The sequence below is a fragment of the Amblyraja radiata genome, chromosome 14, assembly GCF_010909765.2.
Source record: "Amblyraja radiata isolate CabotCenter1 chromosome 14, sAmbRad1.1.pri, whole genome shotgun sequence".
Classification (NCBI taxonomy): Eukaryota; Metazoa; Chordata; class Chondrichthyes; order Rajiformes; family Rajidae; genus Amblyraja; species Amblyraja radiata.
In genome coordinates this window covers 5,207,556-5,225,623 of record NC_045969.1, presented here as the reverse complement: position 1 = coordinate 5,225,623, position 18,068 = coordinate 5,207,556, and the positions used below count along the sequence as shown (strand labels likewise).

General features: G+C 46.4%; 1 protein-coding gene across 4 annotated transcripts in view; it reads left to right on the top strand.

Moving 5' to 3' along the window:
• The window catches only part of gabpa (GA binding protein transcription factor subunit alpha), a 48,197-nt gene that overhangs the window by 4,001 nt on the left and 26,128 nt on the right, over window positions 1–18,068 (top strand). For 3 of the 4 annotated variants that reach the window (XM_033032398.1, XM_033032394.1, XM_033032395.1), the window contains exons 2-3: window positions 6,142–6,208; window positions 17,825–17,920. In XM_033032398.1, the coding sequence (XP_032888289.1) occupies window positions 17,850–17,920 (71 nt within the window). In that variant the 5' untranslated portion in view covers window positions 6,142–6,208; window positions 17,825–17,849. The remainder of the gene's footprint in view (window positions 1–6,141; window positions 6,209–17,824; window positions 17,921–18,068) is intronic. The other variant, XM_033032396.1, reaches the window with a different exon arrangement.

Below are 18,068 nucleotides of genomic sequence, written 5' to 3'. Positions count from 1 at the left end.
TGCCAGCCTCTGGTACAGCAGATGGATTGTACCTTCCAAAAAAAATCATCTTTGCATCTTAATTCACTTGTCATACAGCATGGAAACAGACCCTTCAGCCCAATTCGTCCATGCTGACCAACATGCCCCATTTAAGTTTAAGGTAGACACAAAATGCTGGAGTAACACAGCGGGACAGGCAGCATCTCTGGAGAGAAGGAATGGGTGACGTTTCGGGTCGAGGCCCTTCTTTCGCAACCCCGACTTAACTTTCTCTCCAGAGATGCTGCCTGACCCCGCTGAGTTACTCCAGCATTTTGTGTCCACCTTCGATTTAACCAGCATCCGCAGTTCTTTCCTCCCCGTTTAAGTTTGCCTGCGTTTTTGACCCGTATCAATCTAAACTTTTCCTATCCATCTCAGAAATTTGTTGCTTTGATTCCCACTCCAGAGCGCAGAAGTGTAGACCAACAGTGTGGTGGAGTGCTGATGCAGCTGATGCTGCACTCTCACTGGACCCACTGTGGATGTGATTTTAAACTGATACCCTGTCTGATCGCCAGGTGAATAGTAAGAGACTGTATAGCCCTGTTTTGAAAACCATTGAGTAACGCACGAGGCCTATTCAATATAAGAATAGACCGCAAAACTATCAAATCAAATCTAGTCCAGAGAAGTGTGGGGTAAAACATTTGAGGAGGGCAAGCTAGGCAGGGTATTGTCATACGTGGTGGCTGGAGGAACAGATGAATGTTAGAAAGCCTGTCCACAAATCCAGGAAGGTTTGGTTTAGTTTAGTTTAGAGATACAGCACGGAAACAGGCCCTTCGGCCCACTGAGTCCACGCCGACCAGCGATCCCCTCACATTAACACTATCCTACGCCCACTGGGAACAATTTCTTTCTCCATTTACCAAGCCAATTAACCTACAAACCTGTACGTCTTTGGAATGTGAGAGGAAACCTGTAGATCTTGGAGAAAACTCACGCAGGTCGCGGGAAGAACGCACAGACAACACCTGTAATCGGGATCGAACCCGGTTCTCCGGCGCTGCATCGCTGTAAGGCAGCAACTCTACTGCTGCGCCACCGTGACAGCCGAGTTTAAAAGGCCTGTTCTGAGCACTTGCCTTTGTTGGTGCAGGCACAGTGGACAGAGCTCACGTGGGTATTCCGTACAATATTAGTATCATCACATCGAGAAACTGTGTACAGTTCTGGTTGTGGCTCTACAGGGAGCATGCGATGGCACTGGAGGCTGCAGAGGAGATTTCTGAAACTGTTATTCAGGCTATAAAATAGTAGTTGGGAAGAGGGACATTAGACTTGGGTGCGTTTCTGTGGGACAAAGGAGACTGAGAGAAAAATATAGTGTCCTATTTACCTTAAGAGTCTGAAACCAGAGGGCATAGACGTAATTGGTTGAAGGATTAGAGTTTCCTCTCTCATCTTACTTTCTGGCTCTCGGTTTAGTCCTGAAGAAATCAGATTCCCATTCCTCAATTTCTGACATATCTCTGAGTAAAGCAAATTGATTTAAATTCTTAAAAAGCCTCCCTCTGTGGCACGGCACCGTGGCGCAGCGGTAGAGTTGCTGCCTTACAGCGAATGCAGCGCCGGAGACCCGGGTTCGATCCCGACTACGTGTGCTTGTCTGTACGGAGTTTGTGCGTTCTCCCCGTGACCTGCATTGGGTTTTCTCCGAGATCTTCGGTTTCCTCCCATACTCCAAAGACTTACAGGTATGTAGGGTTAATTGGCATGGTAAATGTAAAAATTGCCCTTGGTGGGTATAGTGTTAATGTCCTGGGGATCGCCAGTTCAGTTTAAATTCCATTTGGAATATTTTGGAGGACCAAGAAACCAAGAACCAAGATCACTGGTCGGCGCGGACCCGGTGGGCCGAAAGGGCCTGGTATCTGTATCTCTGTATCTCCAAAACTAAGACTTGTACCCTGAGGCCAATCCACATGTCGAGACCCTCCAACAGAGGAAGTATCTTCTTTCAATTAACTCGTCTCACTTTCCAAAGCTCGAAGTAGTGTCGGCCAATCTTACTCAGTTTCTTCCTAGTTTTAGTTGTCACGTGTACCGAGGTACATCGATAAGCTTTTGTTGCGTGCTAACCAGTCATCGGAAAGACTATACATGATTACAATCGAGCCATCCACAGTGTACAGATAGATAAAGGAAATAACAATCAGCGCAAGGCAAAGTCAGATTAAAGGTAGTCTGAGGTAGACAAAAAATGCTGGAGAAACTCAGCGGGCGAGGCAGCATCTATGGAGAGTAGGAATAGGCGACATTTTTTGTCTACCTTCGATTTTTCCAGCATCTGCAGTTTTTTCTTAAACAAAGATAGTCTGAGGGTCTCCAATGAGGTAGAAGGTAGCTTCTTGAAGGAAGACTCTCCTGCCTGGAATTAAATTGGTCACTCATCCAGTTGATGGCCACAAGCAGGATGGTGCAGAAGGGGGAATGTTACAGTTATGAGCAGAGACTAGGTTAGAATTGCGCTCATTGGAATAAAGGGAGCTGGGGGAGAATTATTGCATATAAAACTGTAAAGGGCCTGTCCCACTTAGGCTATTTTTTTGAGGCGACTACAGGCCACATGGTCGCCGGGGGGTGTCGCCTGTCTGGTCGTGAGTAGTCTCCACAGTCGCCCAAAGAGTCGTAGCATCTTTCTGGTCGCCGCTGGATTTTCAACATGTTGAAACATTTTCGGAGATAGTCGGCGACAGTGGGTTTGACGCCAATGAACGCAGCTTGACTTCTCCTGACGTAGGTGCTGTCATAGTTGTAGCCAAGTTAAAATAGGTTGTCGCCAGGTTAACGTGGGTCTTTGCCAGGTTAACGTAGGTTGTCGCAGGTGCTGACTTCGGTATTTTTGTTGTTGTTAAAGTCATGATTCTATTTCAAATTTCATGTCGAAGGGGGGTCCAGTCGCCGTTATTTCTGTGTATTGCTACGACTATGACAGTCGCCTAAAAATAGCCTAAGTGGGACAGGCCCTTAGGAGACCTGAACAGGACTTTTTTTTTTTTTTTTAATAAAAGGACCAGTTTCCCTTCTCAGAGTGTTGAGCAACCAGGCTGTACATGGCCAAGGGAGAAGTACTGATTAGTGTGGCATTCAACTAATAATCTGCTGGTCTGGCGTGTACTTTTGCGAGTTACAAAATACTTTTTCAATGGTTGGCACTGTTCGTCCACTGGCAAACCTTTCAATTTCCTAATCCACAATGGTGACCTCACCTCTGTGCCCCCAGAGAGAGTCATACAGTGTGGAAACTTCGACCCAACTTGCCAACACCGACCAACATGCTCCATCTACACTAGTCCCACCTGCCTGTGTTTGGCCCATACCCCTCTAAACCTATCCTATCCATGTACCTGTCATGTCTGAAGAAGGGTCTCGACCCAGAACGCCACCTATTCCTTTTATCCAGAGATGCTGCCTGACCCTGCTGAGATACTCCAGCTTTTTGTGTCCATCTTCGGTTTAAACCAGCATCCGCAGTTCCTTCCGACACATGTTTCTGAAATGTTGTGATAGTGCCTGCCTCAACTACCACCTCCTTCAGCTCATTCCATATACCGACCAACCTCGGGGTAAATCGTTTTCATTTAAGCTTTTCTGTCATGGATCGCTTGTGATGAGGTTGCTCATTCTCTGTATCTCATTACACAATACGAGGTCTAAAATAGTCTGGTCCTTCACTGGTTCAATGATGTGATCCAACAAATGACTAAATAAACACCACAAAAGTTTTATTAAAACCAAAGTGCACAGAGGATGGTGGGTGCATGGAACGAGCTGCCGGAGGGGTTAGTTGAGGCAGGTACGATCACAACATTCAAGAAACATTTATACAGGTACATAGATAGGATAGGTTAGGAGGGATATGGGCTAAACACAGCCAGGTGGGACTGGTATAGATGGGCTATGGACCATCTCAGAGGCAGCGTGAGATAAAGGTCAAACTTTATTTGAAATGCTATCATTAAGTTAGATTTGCCAGCAAATAGTTGAAGCGTCCACTTTGGAGAATGTGACAGAAAAAGTGAATCGGCTACATTGGACTTATGTTTTGAACACTGTTTGCAGCGGTAGAGTTGCTGCCTTACAGCGCCAGAGACCCAGGTTCGATTCTGACTGTGGGTGCTGCCTGTACGGAGTTTGTACATTCTCCCCGTGACCTGCGTGGGTTTTCTCCGGGTGCTCCGGCTTCTTCACACACTCCAAAGACGTGCAGGTTTGTAGGTTAATTGGCCTTAGTAAAATTGTAAATTGTTTCTAATGAGCGTGTTTGCGGGGATCGCTAGTCAGTGCGGACTCAGCAGGCCGAAGGGCCTATTTCTGCACTGTATGTCGAACATAAACTAAACTCAGACATGTTTGTTGTGTGCAGTTTTGCAATGTGCATGCGGTGAAGACTGTATCACTGGAAAGTACCAATCATCCCAAAGTCAGCGGCTTACTTATGTTGCCGTGTCAGTTGTGTGGGCGGGAGTTATTGTAGAAGTAGGGGCTATCTCCAGAAACTGGCAAGTATCATTCACCGCAGGACTGCCCTGGCTGAATTTAGTTGGATGAATCAAGCATTTAACTCCATGGATGGCAAATTCTCTTATGTAAATGCCGGTTCACCGTCTTTAGCAATAGATGCCGAATTCTCCGCTGTTGAAGAACAGCTCGGTGATTGTGTTTTGGATGTGCTTGTTGCCAAGACTCTACTTTGCTGTGCCTCTGCGGTTATATAATTATGGCACATGGATTTGTGTTCTCGGTCTGTCTTTTGTATTTCTGGGCGTTGTAAACTGGTTCCATGTGTGTAATTTTAAGACATTATTTTATCATGGCAGTTTCTTTTTGCTTAAGGGAATGTGGTATTGAGTTACAGCTGTAATGTGTAAGATTGGTATGGCGCTCTATTGTGCTTTAAATAAAGTAATTAGTCCAAATTCACGTAGGAAAACATTTATATTTTTTATGCTAGAGCTCAGATTATTACAGTAGGGGACTGCACTAGCAATAGGTTCTGTTCATCTCGTCTTTCCTGCAAATTGAAGATCACATCTGCCTTTTTAAAACATAAATGTTATGCTCCTGGTTTTTTTAAAGTTCCAGCAGTGAAATTAATGAAGGTCCATGAATCTATTAGGAATAGGTGAGGTTTCGGGTCGAGAAATACTTTTTCAATTGTTGGCACTGTTTGTCCACTTGTCCACTATTTCAAATTTTATGTCGAAGGGCGGTCCAGTCGCCGTTTGTTCGGTGATTTGCTACGACTATGACAGTCGCCTAAAAATAGCCTTAGTGGGACAGGCCCTTAAGAGACCTGAACAGTATTTTTTTTTTTTTTTTTTTTTTTTTAAAAGGACCAGTTTCCCTTCTCAGAGAGGTGAGCAACCAGGCTGTACATGGCCAAGGGAGATATTAGGAATAGGTGAGGTTTCGGGTCGAGACCCTTCTTCAGTCTGAAAAAGAGTTTCGACCCGAAACGTCACCTATTCCTTCGCACCATAGATGCTGCCTCACCCGCTGAGTTTCTCCAGCACTTTTGTCTACCTTATGTATCTTGATTCGCTGCTCTAGGTGTCAGCTGCTCTACATCGGTGAGACCAAGCGTAGGCTTGGCGATAGCTTCGCCCAACACCTCCGCTTGGTTCGCCATAACCAACCTGATCTCCCGGTGGCTCAGCATTTCAACTCCCCATCCCATTCAGAATCCGAACTTTCTGTCCTGGGCCTCCTCCATGGCCAGAGTGAGGCCCACCGTAAATTGGAAGAGCAGCACCTCATATTTCGCTTGGATAGTTTACACCCCAGTGGTATGAACATTGACTTCTCTGATTTCCTGCTTTCTCCTTCTTTCCCCATCCACTTCCCAGCTCTCCCTCAGCCCATTGTCTCCGCTTCTTCCTCCCCCCCCCCCCCCCCCCCCCCCACCCTCACATCAGTCAGAAGAAGGGTCTCGACCCGAAACATCGCCTATTTTTTTAGCTCCATAGATGCTGCCTCACCCGCTGAGTTTCTCCAGCATTTTTGTCTACCTTATATATCTTGATAGTTGGCTTACTTCATTTGAATTGTACAAAAGATAGTTATTGCCATGACGGTTCGAATTTATACTGTTTGTTTTTTTTAATTTTCCAGGAGTGTTGCCAGGTCCACGTCATAACTTCTTTCGGAACTGGACAGAGTAAAATTCCAGCTTGTCACCGTAAGTTGCTCGGAATCTTCTTGTGCATTTTTTTAATGCGTCTGTTTGCAGCGATTGCATTACTGAAGCAGGTGACCTTGTGGGTCTCTGTAACTTGTAACTTGATTTATTACCCAATACTCCTATTGAGATCAGTCTGAAGAAGGGTCTCGACCCGAAATGTCACCCGTTCCTTCTCTCCAGAGATACTGCCTGTCCCGCTGAGTCACTCCAGCATTTTGAGTCACTCCAAACTATTAAAAAGGGGTTTTTTTGGTGTGTTAATAATTGTCCTTTTTCTTTTATTTGAAGGATGGTACTTTATTATCACAAGTGACATGTCACAGTGAGATTCCTTGTTTTGAGTACACAAGGTATGCAAGGAGTCACCACATACAAGGCCCAGACAAGGTTACAAAGCCCCCCTTTGTTCTCGGGGCCCCCCTCCCCCACGCTGGGTCCCCCTTTGTTCTTGGCGCCCCCACCCCATGCCGGGTCCCCTTTGTTGTCGGGGGCCCTCCCCACGGTGGGGTCTCTCTTTGTTTTTATTCCTGCTGTTCCACAACTTTGTTTCTCGTTATTGCAAAATCCCTTCAATTTGGTCGTCGTTCCATACACATTTCCTCTGGTATTCTGAGTGGCAAGTTTTGGGGTGATTTTTTTCTCTTTAGACTTTAGAGATACATCACCGAAATGGGTCCTTCGACCCGCCGAGTCAGCACCGACCAGTGACCACCCCCCCCCCCCCCCCCCCCCCCCCCCCCCCCCCGTACACCACCACCATCCTGCACACCAGGGATTATTTACCATTTTTACCAAAGCCAATTAAGCTACAAGTCGGTACGTCTTTGGAGTGTACGCCTCGTGAAAACCTACACGGTCGCAGAGAGAACGTACAAACTCCATACAGGCAGCACCTGTAGTCAGGATCAAGCTCTGGTCTCTGGCGCTGTAATGGGCCTGTCCCACGGAGGCGATTTTGTTTTTTTTTTTTTGGGTGACTACAGGCGACTGCCGCAAAATTTTCAACATGTTTTAAAAATTTTCGGCAATAGTGGCGACAATTTTTGCTGTCGTAGGTATTGTCATAGGTTGTCGCCAGGTGTCGTAGGTGAATTCCATTAAAACTAGTCCCTGGCAGTCGCCTAAGTGGGACAGGCCCAAAATATAGCAACTCTACCGCTGTGCCACCGTGCTGCCCCCCCCCCCCCCAACCTGTACAAGTGGGCAGACGTTAAAGCCAATTACATTGTCGGACCATTGACTCTGCAACTGCAGAAGGGAGCCTCTGGAGTTCAATAGACAATAGGTGCAGGAGTAGGCCATTCGGCCCTTCGAGCCAGCACCGCCATTCAATGTGTTCATGGCTGATCATCCCCAATCAGTACCCCGTTCCTGCCTTCTCCCCATATCCACTGACTCCGCTATTTTTAAGAGCCCTATCTAGCTCTCTCTTGAAAGCATCCAGAGAACTTGCCTATACCGCCCTCTGAGGCAGAGAATTCCACAGACTCACCACTCTGTGAGAAAAAGCGTTTCCTCGTCTCTGTTCTGGTTCATGTGGCACGGAATATGGAGCGGTTAACACCTAGTTGTTTTTGTAGAATTCATGCCAAAAGGAAGTATGCTGTAAGAAACGTAAGTGTTATATAAAGTGAGATTAAAAAACACACCGACATTTGTTGTAAAAGTTTCACATCTGTGGTTCCACATAGTGTAGTTGGATAAATAACCGCATTGATTTGTTTTCTTACCTGTGGAAAGACACCTGTATTTATCTAGAGCATAGTTCAGTTCAAGAACAGGCCCTTTGGCACACAGTGTCTGTCCTGACCATTATGCCAATTAAAACTAATCCCATCTGTCCGCACATGGTCTACACCCCTCCATAAATGTTTTTTTATGAGGCAACTACCAAGAAATGTACTCGACTGATAGGGCAAGCCCTGTCTTGAGCTTTGTTTTTCTTGACGATAGACACACATGCTCGAGTAACTCCGAAGGTCAGGCAGCATCTCGGGAGAGAAGGAATAGGTAACGTTTCGCAGCGGTAGAGTTACTGTCCAACAGCACCAGAGACTGGTTCGATCCTGACTACTGGTGTGGTCTGTACCAAGTTTGCGCATGCTCCCCGTGACCGCGTGGATGTTCACGGGGAACGTGCGCACACCGTGCAGACAGCAACCGTAGTCTGGATCGTACTCGGGTCTCTGGCGCTTCAAGGCGGCAATTCTACCGCTGCGTCTCCCGTGCCGCCCCAAGAGATCTATAAAATCACAGATAGGATGAACGCAAAGAGTCTCTTACCCATAACATCAGCATCTGGAAAACAGCTGTGTGATGTACAACTGGTTCATCTTTGGTGGGGAGAAACATGTTAGCCAGGAAATTCCAAATAGTGTGTGAATGTAATAATAGGCACCAGATAGCGTCTGATTGACTAAGTAACCATTTGGGGAAGAAACACCATTTGCGAGAATGCAGTGCTAGTCCTTGTACATGTAGATGCAGAGAGTTATTCAGCAAGGAAGCCTTTGACCCAACTCATCCATAAGAAGAAATGTTTAAGAAAGAGCTGCAGATGCTTGAATCCAGGATTAGATGAATAGTTACGTTTTTTAACCTACGGACCTACCTCCTAAGCTATATTATTGATAATTTACTCTTTTTTAAATCTTTTTTTTTTCTTTCCTCTCTTTCTATCTATAAATAAAAATAAACAATTAGAAACAGTGTTAATACGTAATTGATAAATGAGGACCCCAGCTATTTTGATAGCTGGGGCTCTGGGACCTAGATACTAATAATATGTAATTGTTAAACAAAGTCTGTATTGATTATGATATGCAAATGCTTCTAATAAAAAATGTTATTTAAAAAAAAAAAGAACTGCAGATGCTGGAAAAATCGAAGGTAGACAACAAGGCTGGAGAAACTCAGCGGGTGAGGTGGCATCTATGGAAACCTCGACCCGAAACGTCACCTATTCCTTCGCTCCATAGATGCTGCCTCACCCGCTGAGTTTCTCCAGCCTTGTTGTCCAACGTAAAAGAAGAATATTGGATATACTGGGCTATGGTATGGTACTTTACGTCGCATGTACACGGCACAGTGAATGACTATACAGTTCAGTACAGGCATCCCTTTTCACAAGCACTTAGATACATGTTAGATAAATAGCCATCTTAGATACAGTACAAGTGTGTAGCAACAGTGGACTGAGACAGTGTACAGAGTTCAAGATTCAACAGAGTTTATTGTCATGTGTCCCAGATAGGACAATGAAATTCTTCCTTTGCTTCAGCGCAACAGAATATAGTAGGCATGAATACAGAACAGATCAGTGTGTCCATATACCATTATATAAATATATACACACATGAATAAATAAACAGATAAAGTGCAAATAAACAGATAATGGGCTATTAATGTTTGGAGTTTTGTTTGAGTTGAGTTTAATAGCCTGATGGCTGTGGGGAAACAGCTATTCCTGAACCTGGACGTTGCAGTCTTCAGTCTCCTGTACCTTCTACCTGAAGGTAGCGGGGAGATGAGTGTGTGGCCAGGATGGTGTGGGTCCTTGATGATGCTGCCAGCCTTTTTGAGTTGTGTAGGAAGGAGCTGCAGATGCTGGTTTAAACCGAAGATAGATACCAAATGCTGGAGTCACTCAGCGGGACAGGCAGCATCGGCAGTAGGTGCAGGAGTAGGCCTTTCGGCCCTTCTGGAGAGAAGTAATGGGTTGAGACCTGAAGAAGTCTGACGAAGGGGCCACAGTTTAAGAATATAGAGTAAGCCATTTAGAACGGAGACGAGGAAACACTTTTTCTCACAGAGAGTGGTGAGTCTGTGAAATTCTCTGCCTCGAAGGGCGGTGGAGGCAGGTTCTCTGGATGCTTTCAAGAGAGAGCTAGATAGGGCTTTTAAAAATAGCGGAGTCAGGGAATATGGGGAGAAGGCAGGAACGGGGTACTGATTGGGGATGATCAGTCATGATCACATTGAATGGCGGTGCTGGCTCGAAGGGTCAAATGGCCTACTCCTGCACCTATTGTCTATTGTCTATTGTCATAAGGGTCTCAACCTGAAACGCCACCCATTGCTTCTCTCCAGTACACAGAGCTGTCAGTTTGGCACCATTTTCAAGTCCCGGTTGTTGTAGATGCACTATTGTTGACCTGACAATAAAGTCCCAATGTCATAGCGAGGTCGAAGCTGTCCAGGCAGAGCAGTTGCAGTCCGTGCATGGTCCACGTGCTCGGCCTCTTGGTGCTAGTCAGACAGCATCTGTGGAGAGAGGAAAACAATTGTGATAATTGAGCTGAAGTGTTAACTCTGTTCCTCTCGTCAAAGAAGCTGTGAATTTCCAGAGTGGCTTTCAATCCACGGTGTTGGTGAGATGATTCAGTTTGCTCCACAAAGCTCGAAACATTGTGAGAAAGCTGTTCTCAGTTTGAGTTGAGTTTATTGTCACGTGTACCGAGGTACAGTGAAAAGCTTTTGTCGCGTGCTATCCGGTCAGAAGAAAGACAATACACGATTACAATCAAGTCATTTACGGTGTACAGATACATGATAAGGGAATAACGTTTAATGCCAGGTAAGTAAGTAAGTTTATTGGCCAAGTATTCACATACAAGGAATTTGCCTTGGTGCTCCGCCCACAAGTAACAACATGACATACAGTGACAGTTACGAATGACTCAGAAAACACAAAACATTAATAATAATAAAACATTAATGATAAAACACCATTGATCAAGCATGTGAACCAACAAAATACCAGATCAAAGGGAGGTTACAGATTTTTGGCTGTTGAGTAGAGCAACTACTCGTGGACAAAAACTGTTTTTATGTCTGGCTGTGGCAGTTTTGAAAATCCGGTGTCGCCTTCCAGAGGGAAGTGATGCAAAGAGTTTGTGGCCAGGGTGAGAGGGGTCAGAGATGATCTTGCCCGCTCGCTTCCTGGCCCTTGCAGTGCACAGTTCGTCGATGGAGGCAAGGTTGCAGCCAACAAAGTCCGATCAAGGATAGTCTGAGGGTCAACAAAGAGGTGGATAGTAGTTCAGCACTGCTCTCCGGTTGTGGTAGGATGATTCGGTTGTCTGATAACAGCTGGGAAGAAACTATCCCCGAATGTCGGGGTGGCATGGTGGTGCAGTGGTAGAGTTGCTGCTTCACAGTGCCAGAGAATTGTAAATTCTCCCGAGTGTGCGTAGGATTATGTTGGTGTGCGGGGATCGCTGGTCGGCGCGGACTGCGTGGGCCGAAGCTGTTTCTCGAATCCAAACTACGCATGCTTCAGAGTTCCTGTTTCCCACCACCATATAGCATGATCACTCAAAGTGTGATATAGCCCCTGTTTTGCATTTCCAGATCATACTGAAAGATTTGTTGCATTTGCTCATACACGATGAATGACCACTTTAGCATCGTGACTGGCACTTGTAGATTTATATTCATGCTCCTAGCATCTTGATAGAGAAAAATATGTCATATGGCACATCATACTAAAACCTAAATGAAAGATGTACTCCCCCTGTTCAATATACAGTGCATTAGATTATTATCCGGGCTCTTTTTTGTTGTTTGAGGCATTTTCAATTATTGGCACACTCTTCAGCAGCTCTTTTATCTCCAGCTCTTTGACCCTTTTTTGTAAACCAGCATCTGCAGCTCCTTGTTTCTACATTCTCTCTCCCATCCTAGGTTTGCCAAAGAGACAGCCAACTCCTTAAGATCAATCAGGGCTATCATTAGTATGGAGTGACTGGAGTGGTTTAGTTTAATTTGGAGATATAGCACAGAACAGGCACCTCGGCCCACCAAGTCCACACTGACCATCGATCACCCGTTCTATGTTATACCACTTTCCCATCTACTCCCTACATGCCAGGGACAATTTGGAGGCCAATTAACCTACAAACCTGCAAGTCTTTGGAGTGTGTGAGGAAATCGGAGCGCCCGGAGGAAGCCCACCCTGTCATGGGGAAGAACGTGTAAACTGTGTACACGTACATGTACACACACACACACTAAACCACACACACACACACACACACACACACACACTAAACCACACACATACACACTAAACCACTCACACACACGCACACACAGACACATGCGCACACAGACACGCACACAGACACGCACACACACACACACACACACACATTACACCACACACGGCACACACTAAACCATTCACACACACACTAAACCGCACATACACACACAGACAAAGACACACACACACACACACACACACACACTAAACCACACACATACACACTAAACCACTCACACACACGCACACACAGACACACGCACACACTAAACCACTCACACACACACACATTAAACCACACACATTAAACCACACACACACACACTAAACCACACACGCACATACACACACACACACTAAACCACACACACACACACACACCCCACACTCATACCACACCACACACGCACATACACACACACCACACAAACACCACACACACACACACACACACAACCACACACACACACACACACACACACACACACACACACAGACACACACCACACACACACACACACACACACACACACACACACACCAAGATTGAACCCAGGTCTCTGGAGCTGTGCGGCAACAGGTCTACTAGCTGCAGCATTGTGCTGCCCAATTGCTAGAGCAGTCAAATTCCATCCAAGGGATGACCACGGATCCTCATTGTTGGAGGGTTATGGGCCTATCCCACTTATTCCGCACCCGTCATAGTCGCAGCAGGTCGCCGAAAAGTTTCTAAATGTTGAAAATCCAGCGGCGACCAGAAAAAGCTACGACACTTTGGGCGACTACTCACGACCATACAGGCGTCACCCGCCTGTAAAAAAAAATCGCGTAAGTGGGACAGGCCTTTTAGTGTTCTGAAAATGTAACCTTGTTTCGCTCTCTTCACGTTGACAACCTTGCCTGCTGAGTTTCCAGGGTTTTCTGTTTTTTATCTCTGCACCCACTTTGTCTTTGGAGCGGTCACAGAGTAGTGATCACATGTGGAAACCTGGACAATAGGTAGGTTTGTTACGGACACATATTATTGAGGTACACTGAGGAGAAATGTATTTTGTCAGAGGGCTGTGAATCTGTGGAATTCTTTGCCACAGAGGGCTGTGGAGGCCAAGTCTATGGACGTTTTCAAGGCAGAGAGAGATAGATAGATTCTTGATTAGTACAGGTGTCAGAGGTTACGGGGAGATGGCAGGAGAATGGGGTTCGGAGGGAGAGACAGATCATGATTTGAATGGCAGAGTCGACTCGATGGGCCGAATGGCCTAACTCTACTCCTATCCCTTATGACAGCGGAAACATTTTGTTCAGTTCAGTTTATTGCCACGTGTACCGAGGTACAGTGGAAAGCTTTTGTTGCTTGCGGGCAAGTCAACAGAAAGACTGGACTGATCAAGGAATGATTTCTATGCCGCATCCTTCATGCATCCCACCTCCCTCCGTCAGCCTAGCTCTGCAGCATGACTATGTAGCCTCTGCCATCATGTTAGTTAGGATCCGGTAGCCTGGTGTAGCTTAAAGATTGAACTGATGACTTGCTGCTCCCTGCAGCTGAATGATGCGTCACCAATTTTCCACACTGGGTTAGCCATTTCTGCTGAGCAATGAACCTTCAGTACTGTTTGTGCTGAAGGAGAGGGAAAAAAATCAAATTGATAATCGGTCAATAATTCTGTAATTAATGAGAGGTTAATATATAGGTTTGGTGTAAAAGGAACAGTGTTGGTGATCTGTGAAAAGATTCTAGCCTTTGCAGTTAATCATGAAAATGTTAGATAGAAACATAGAAAATAGGTGCAGGAGGAGGCCTTTCGGCCCTTCGAGCCAGCACCGCCATTCATTGCGATCCTGGCTGATCGTCCCCAATCAATAACCTGTGCCTGCCTTCTCCCCATATCTCTCGATTCCACCAGCCCTAGAGTTCTATCTAACTCTCTCTTAAATCCATCCAGTGATTTGGCCTCCACTGCCCTCTGTGGCAGGGAATTCCACAAATTCACAACTCTCTGGGTGAAAAAGTTTTTTCTCACCTCAGTCTTAAATGGCCTCCCCTTTATTCTCAAATTGTGGCCCAACATTGGGAACATTTTTCCTGCATCTAGCTTGCCCAGTCCTTTTATAATTATAAATGTTTCTATAAGATCCCCCCTCATCATTCTAAACTCCAGTGAATACAAGCCTAGTCTTTTCAATCTTTCCTCGTATGACAGGCCCGCCATCCCAGGGATCAATCTCGTGAACCTAAGCTGCACTGCCTCAATCACAAGGATGTCCTTCCTCACATTAGGAGACCAAAATTGTACGCAATACTCCAGATGTGAGCTTACCAGAGCCCTATACGACTGCAGAAGAACCTCTCTACTCCTATACTGAAATCCTCTTGTTATGAGTGGCATGTCACCACCTGTATTTTTCTTGTGTTTAAGAAGCAGGAGCCTGTGTTCAGCAAAATACTGAAGATACAACATTTTGATTAAAAAAAATTCTCTCCTTTCTATCCCTTCTATTTTTCTGGTGCCTACCTGATGACCCCAATTAAGTCTTTACCCCTACCCCCACTCAAGATATTAAGAAGGTGCCAATTATAGTAGGGATTGTAATATCAAGTCCTAAAAAGGGCCTGTCCCACTTTCCCAAGTTATTCATGAATTCTCCTGTGTTATTCACGAATTGTCCCGAGTTTTCAAACTCGCAGAATGTTCGTAACGAGTCAGTGGATATATCGTCGTGGCTCGTTATGCCAGCCGTAGGTACTCGGGGCATCAGGTAGGTCGGGATAAAAAATGTCTACGAGAAAATAAAATAGCCCCGAGTACCTACGGACTCGTTACGAACATTCTGCAAGTTTGAAAACGCGTGAGAATCCGTGAATAACTCAGGAGAATTCGTGAATAACTTAGGAAAGTGGGACAGGCCCTTTAGCTTAACTGTGGGTTCAGCCTTTATTTATGTGAGGCACAACATCATGTTCATTACTTGATTAGCAAGCCAAATACCGAGATCAACCAAGCCTTCCCTTCATATCGCAAAGTGAAGCTGAATACGGTGCATCAGGTCAATTCTAAGCTGACACCAGTAAACTGGCTGCCGGCAGGGGGTGGGGGGGTTGAGAGGGGTGGGGGGGGGGGGAGAGAGAGAGAGAGAATGCGAGATTCTCCTGAGAATGTAGACGCGATCAGCGAGCCAGCCACCAGCCTGCAATGTTCGTGATTACAGTTAAACTCCCGATGTTGGGGGAGTCCAGAACCAGGGGCCACAGTTGAAAAATAAGGGGTAAGCCATTTAGAACGGAGGTGAGGAAACACTATTTCTCACAGTGGTGAGTCTGTGGAATTCTCTGCCTCAGAGGGCGGTGGTGGCCGGTTCTCTGGATACTTTCAAGAGAGAGCTAGATAGGGCTCTTAAAGATATGGGGATAAGGCAGGAACGGGGTACTGATTGGGGATGATCGGCCATGATCACATTGAATGGCGGTGCTGGCTCGAAGGGCCGCATGGCCTACTCCTGCACCTATTGTCTATTGCCACGCTGATTTAATGCTTTCAGGGGAACTGAATTGACAGTGACGGTGTTGCAAATACTCGTGAACAATTCTTTAAGAAGATGGCTGTTAGTCTGGGAGTTTTAGATGCTTTTTTCGTGCAGATGAACCCAACAGGGTTGATTTACTATAAGCTTTTACCTTTTTGTAATGAGAAATTTGCCAACTAGCGTCATAGAGTCATGCAGCATGGAACAGGCCCTTCGGCCCAACTTGCCCACACCGACCAGCATGTCCCATCTGCACCCGTCCCACCTACCTGCATTTGGCCCATATCCCTCCAAACCTATCGTATCCATGTACCTGTGTAAATGTTTCTTAAACGTTGCGTTAGTCCCTGCCTCAACTACCTCCTCTGGCAACTTGTTCCTATACACCCACCACCCTTTGTGTGGGGAAAAAAAGATACCCCTCAGTTTCCTATTCAATCTTTCCCCCTTCACCTTAAACCTATGTCCTCTGCTCCTCGATTCACCTACTCTGGGCAAGAGACTCTGTGCATCACCCGATCTGCTCCTCTCATGATTTTATACACCTCTGTAAGATCACCTCGATAATGAGTTGGTAGTTTTTTAATTTTTCTTGCAAATGGCTTAAAACCTGCGAACCAAACAGTGATCGAGTCACATTCTCGCTCCCTCCCCGATTCAAAGGTATTGAAGCTGATTGAAGTGCCGCAGTTGCTGATTATTACGGATGATTAACTGATCACAGGCTGAGGTGCATCTCCGTGGACCCCTGGGAGCTGCAGTAATTAGCACCCTTAGCCAGTGGAGTGTTGGTAGACTCGCAAGCGACTTTATATAACTCCCATGTGACAAGTCAGTTGCTGCTGATTTAATTTTTTTTTAAAAAGATTTTGGTGAGAAAAACAGCAGCTGCCTGACGATGTGACTTTGGCACACACAAAAGAGATGCTGTTGCTCTTGTGTTTTCCTGGGGTCGATCAGGAAATGATGGCCACCGGAACACCATGTGATCCACTTTGAAATGTCAGAATCCAGGGCACTAAGGGAAAGGAAAAAGTAGCTCTGTTGAAGTTTGCAGCGACGGTTAAAGTTTGCAGCGATGTAATGAATACTGTGGTATGAAAATGGCTCCGAGCTGCATGTTTTCCCTTCACCCCTCCCCTTTGAATAAGCTGCGGCCCCCAGTGCGATCCTCTCATTTCATTCATTCATCATCGTTGAAAACTTTAGCGGCGCAGTGGTGCTGGTTTCCAACGGGAACGGTGACAGACGCACCACACATCTCCGTCCTCCAGTTCCTGCGGACTTCCGCCGCTGGAAGTCTAGGGTTTTGGTGTGTGTGTGCTTTATCATCATTCCTTACAATGCTGTGAAGTGTGGATGGCCGTCGGCTTGCTAGAAGCTCATCCGCCCTTTGACAGGCCTTATTCTTGGTCCTGCTGGGGGTCTACAGCCCCCTCCTCACCTGGCAAACCGGGTAGGGAAGACGGTTTAGTCGCCGACTATCCGACCATGGAGCAGGTAGCACGGGATTACATGGTACCCGTGGCGGGGGGAACTCCCCCCGACCTGACCATCTCTGATCCTCTCCCTAAAGCCAGAAAACTTCCCCAGTCACTCTGTGGTTGGTCAGGGTTTGGGGAGGGGGGGGGGGAGGCAACTATAGTGAACCTTGGCCTCTGCGCCCCCTTTACTGGAAGGGAAGGAAAACAAGATAGTTTTGTGCCGGAGTGTGCTTTGGGTGAGGGTAGAACAATCAGGTTTGTGCGTCACCACGCGCACGTGTGCCTGCGCGAGCGCGTGTGTCTGCTTGCGCGTGTGACATTCGCCGGTTATCCAGGTGAACGATGCACACTCAAGGGGCCCTTTTCCAGCCTAATGCTTGCACGTCCTCGCTGTACAAAAGGCACGAAGCTCGGACGAAGGACTGGAGACCGCTCGGAGGAGCCGTGGAGCAAGCTGCTACGGCGAATGTCACCTCTATTGCCGCGGGACCTCTATTTTGTTGCGTGTGTTTATATTTTGTCTGATCGCTGCCGTTTTGTCCTCTTCTTTACCTGCAGATTGTGAGTTCCAAATCCCACAGCCATGACGAAGCGATCCGCAGAAATAGAAATAGAAATAGATGCCGAGGACAAGCGGCATTGCACGGAGGAAAGGTAGGCGGGCAAGCTTCGCTTAGAACCCCCACCTCGCCCGGTATTCACTCAACTGTGTTCTTTCATTTGGTGATTTTTGTTAAATAAGGCTGGGGTGACGAATCTCTTAGCTTCTCCACTGCCTCAAGAAAGGTAATTTACTATTGGC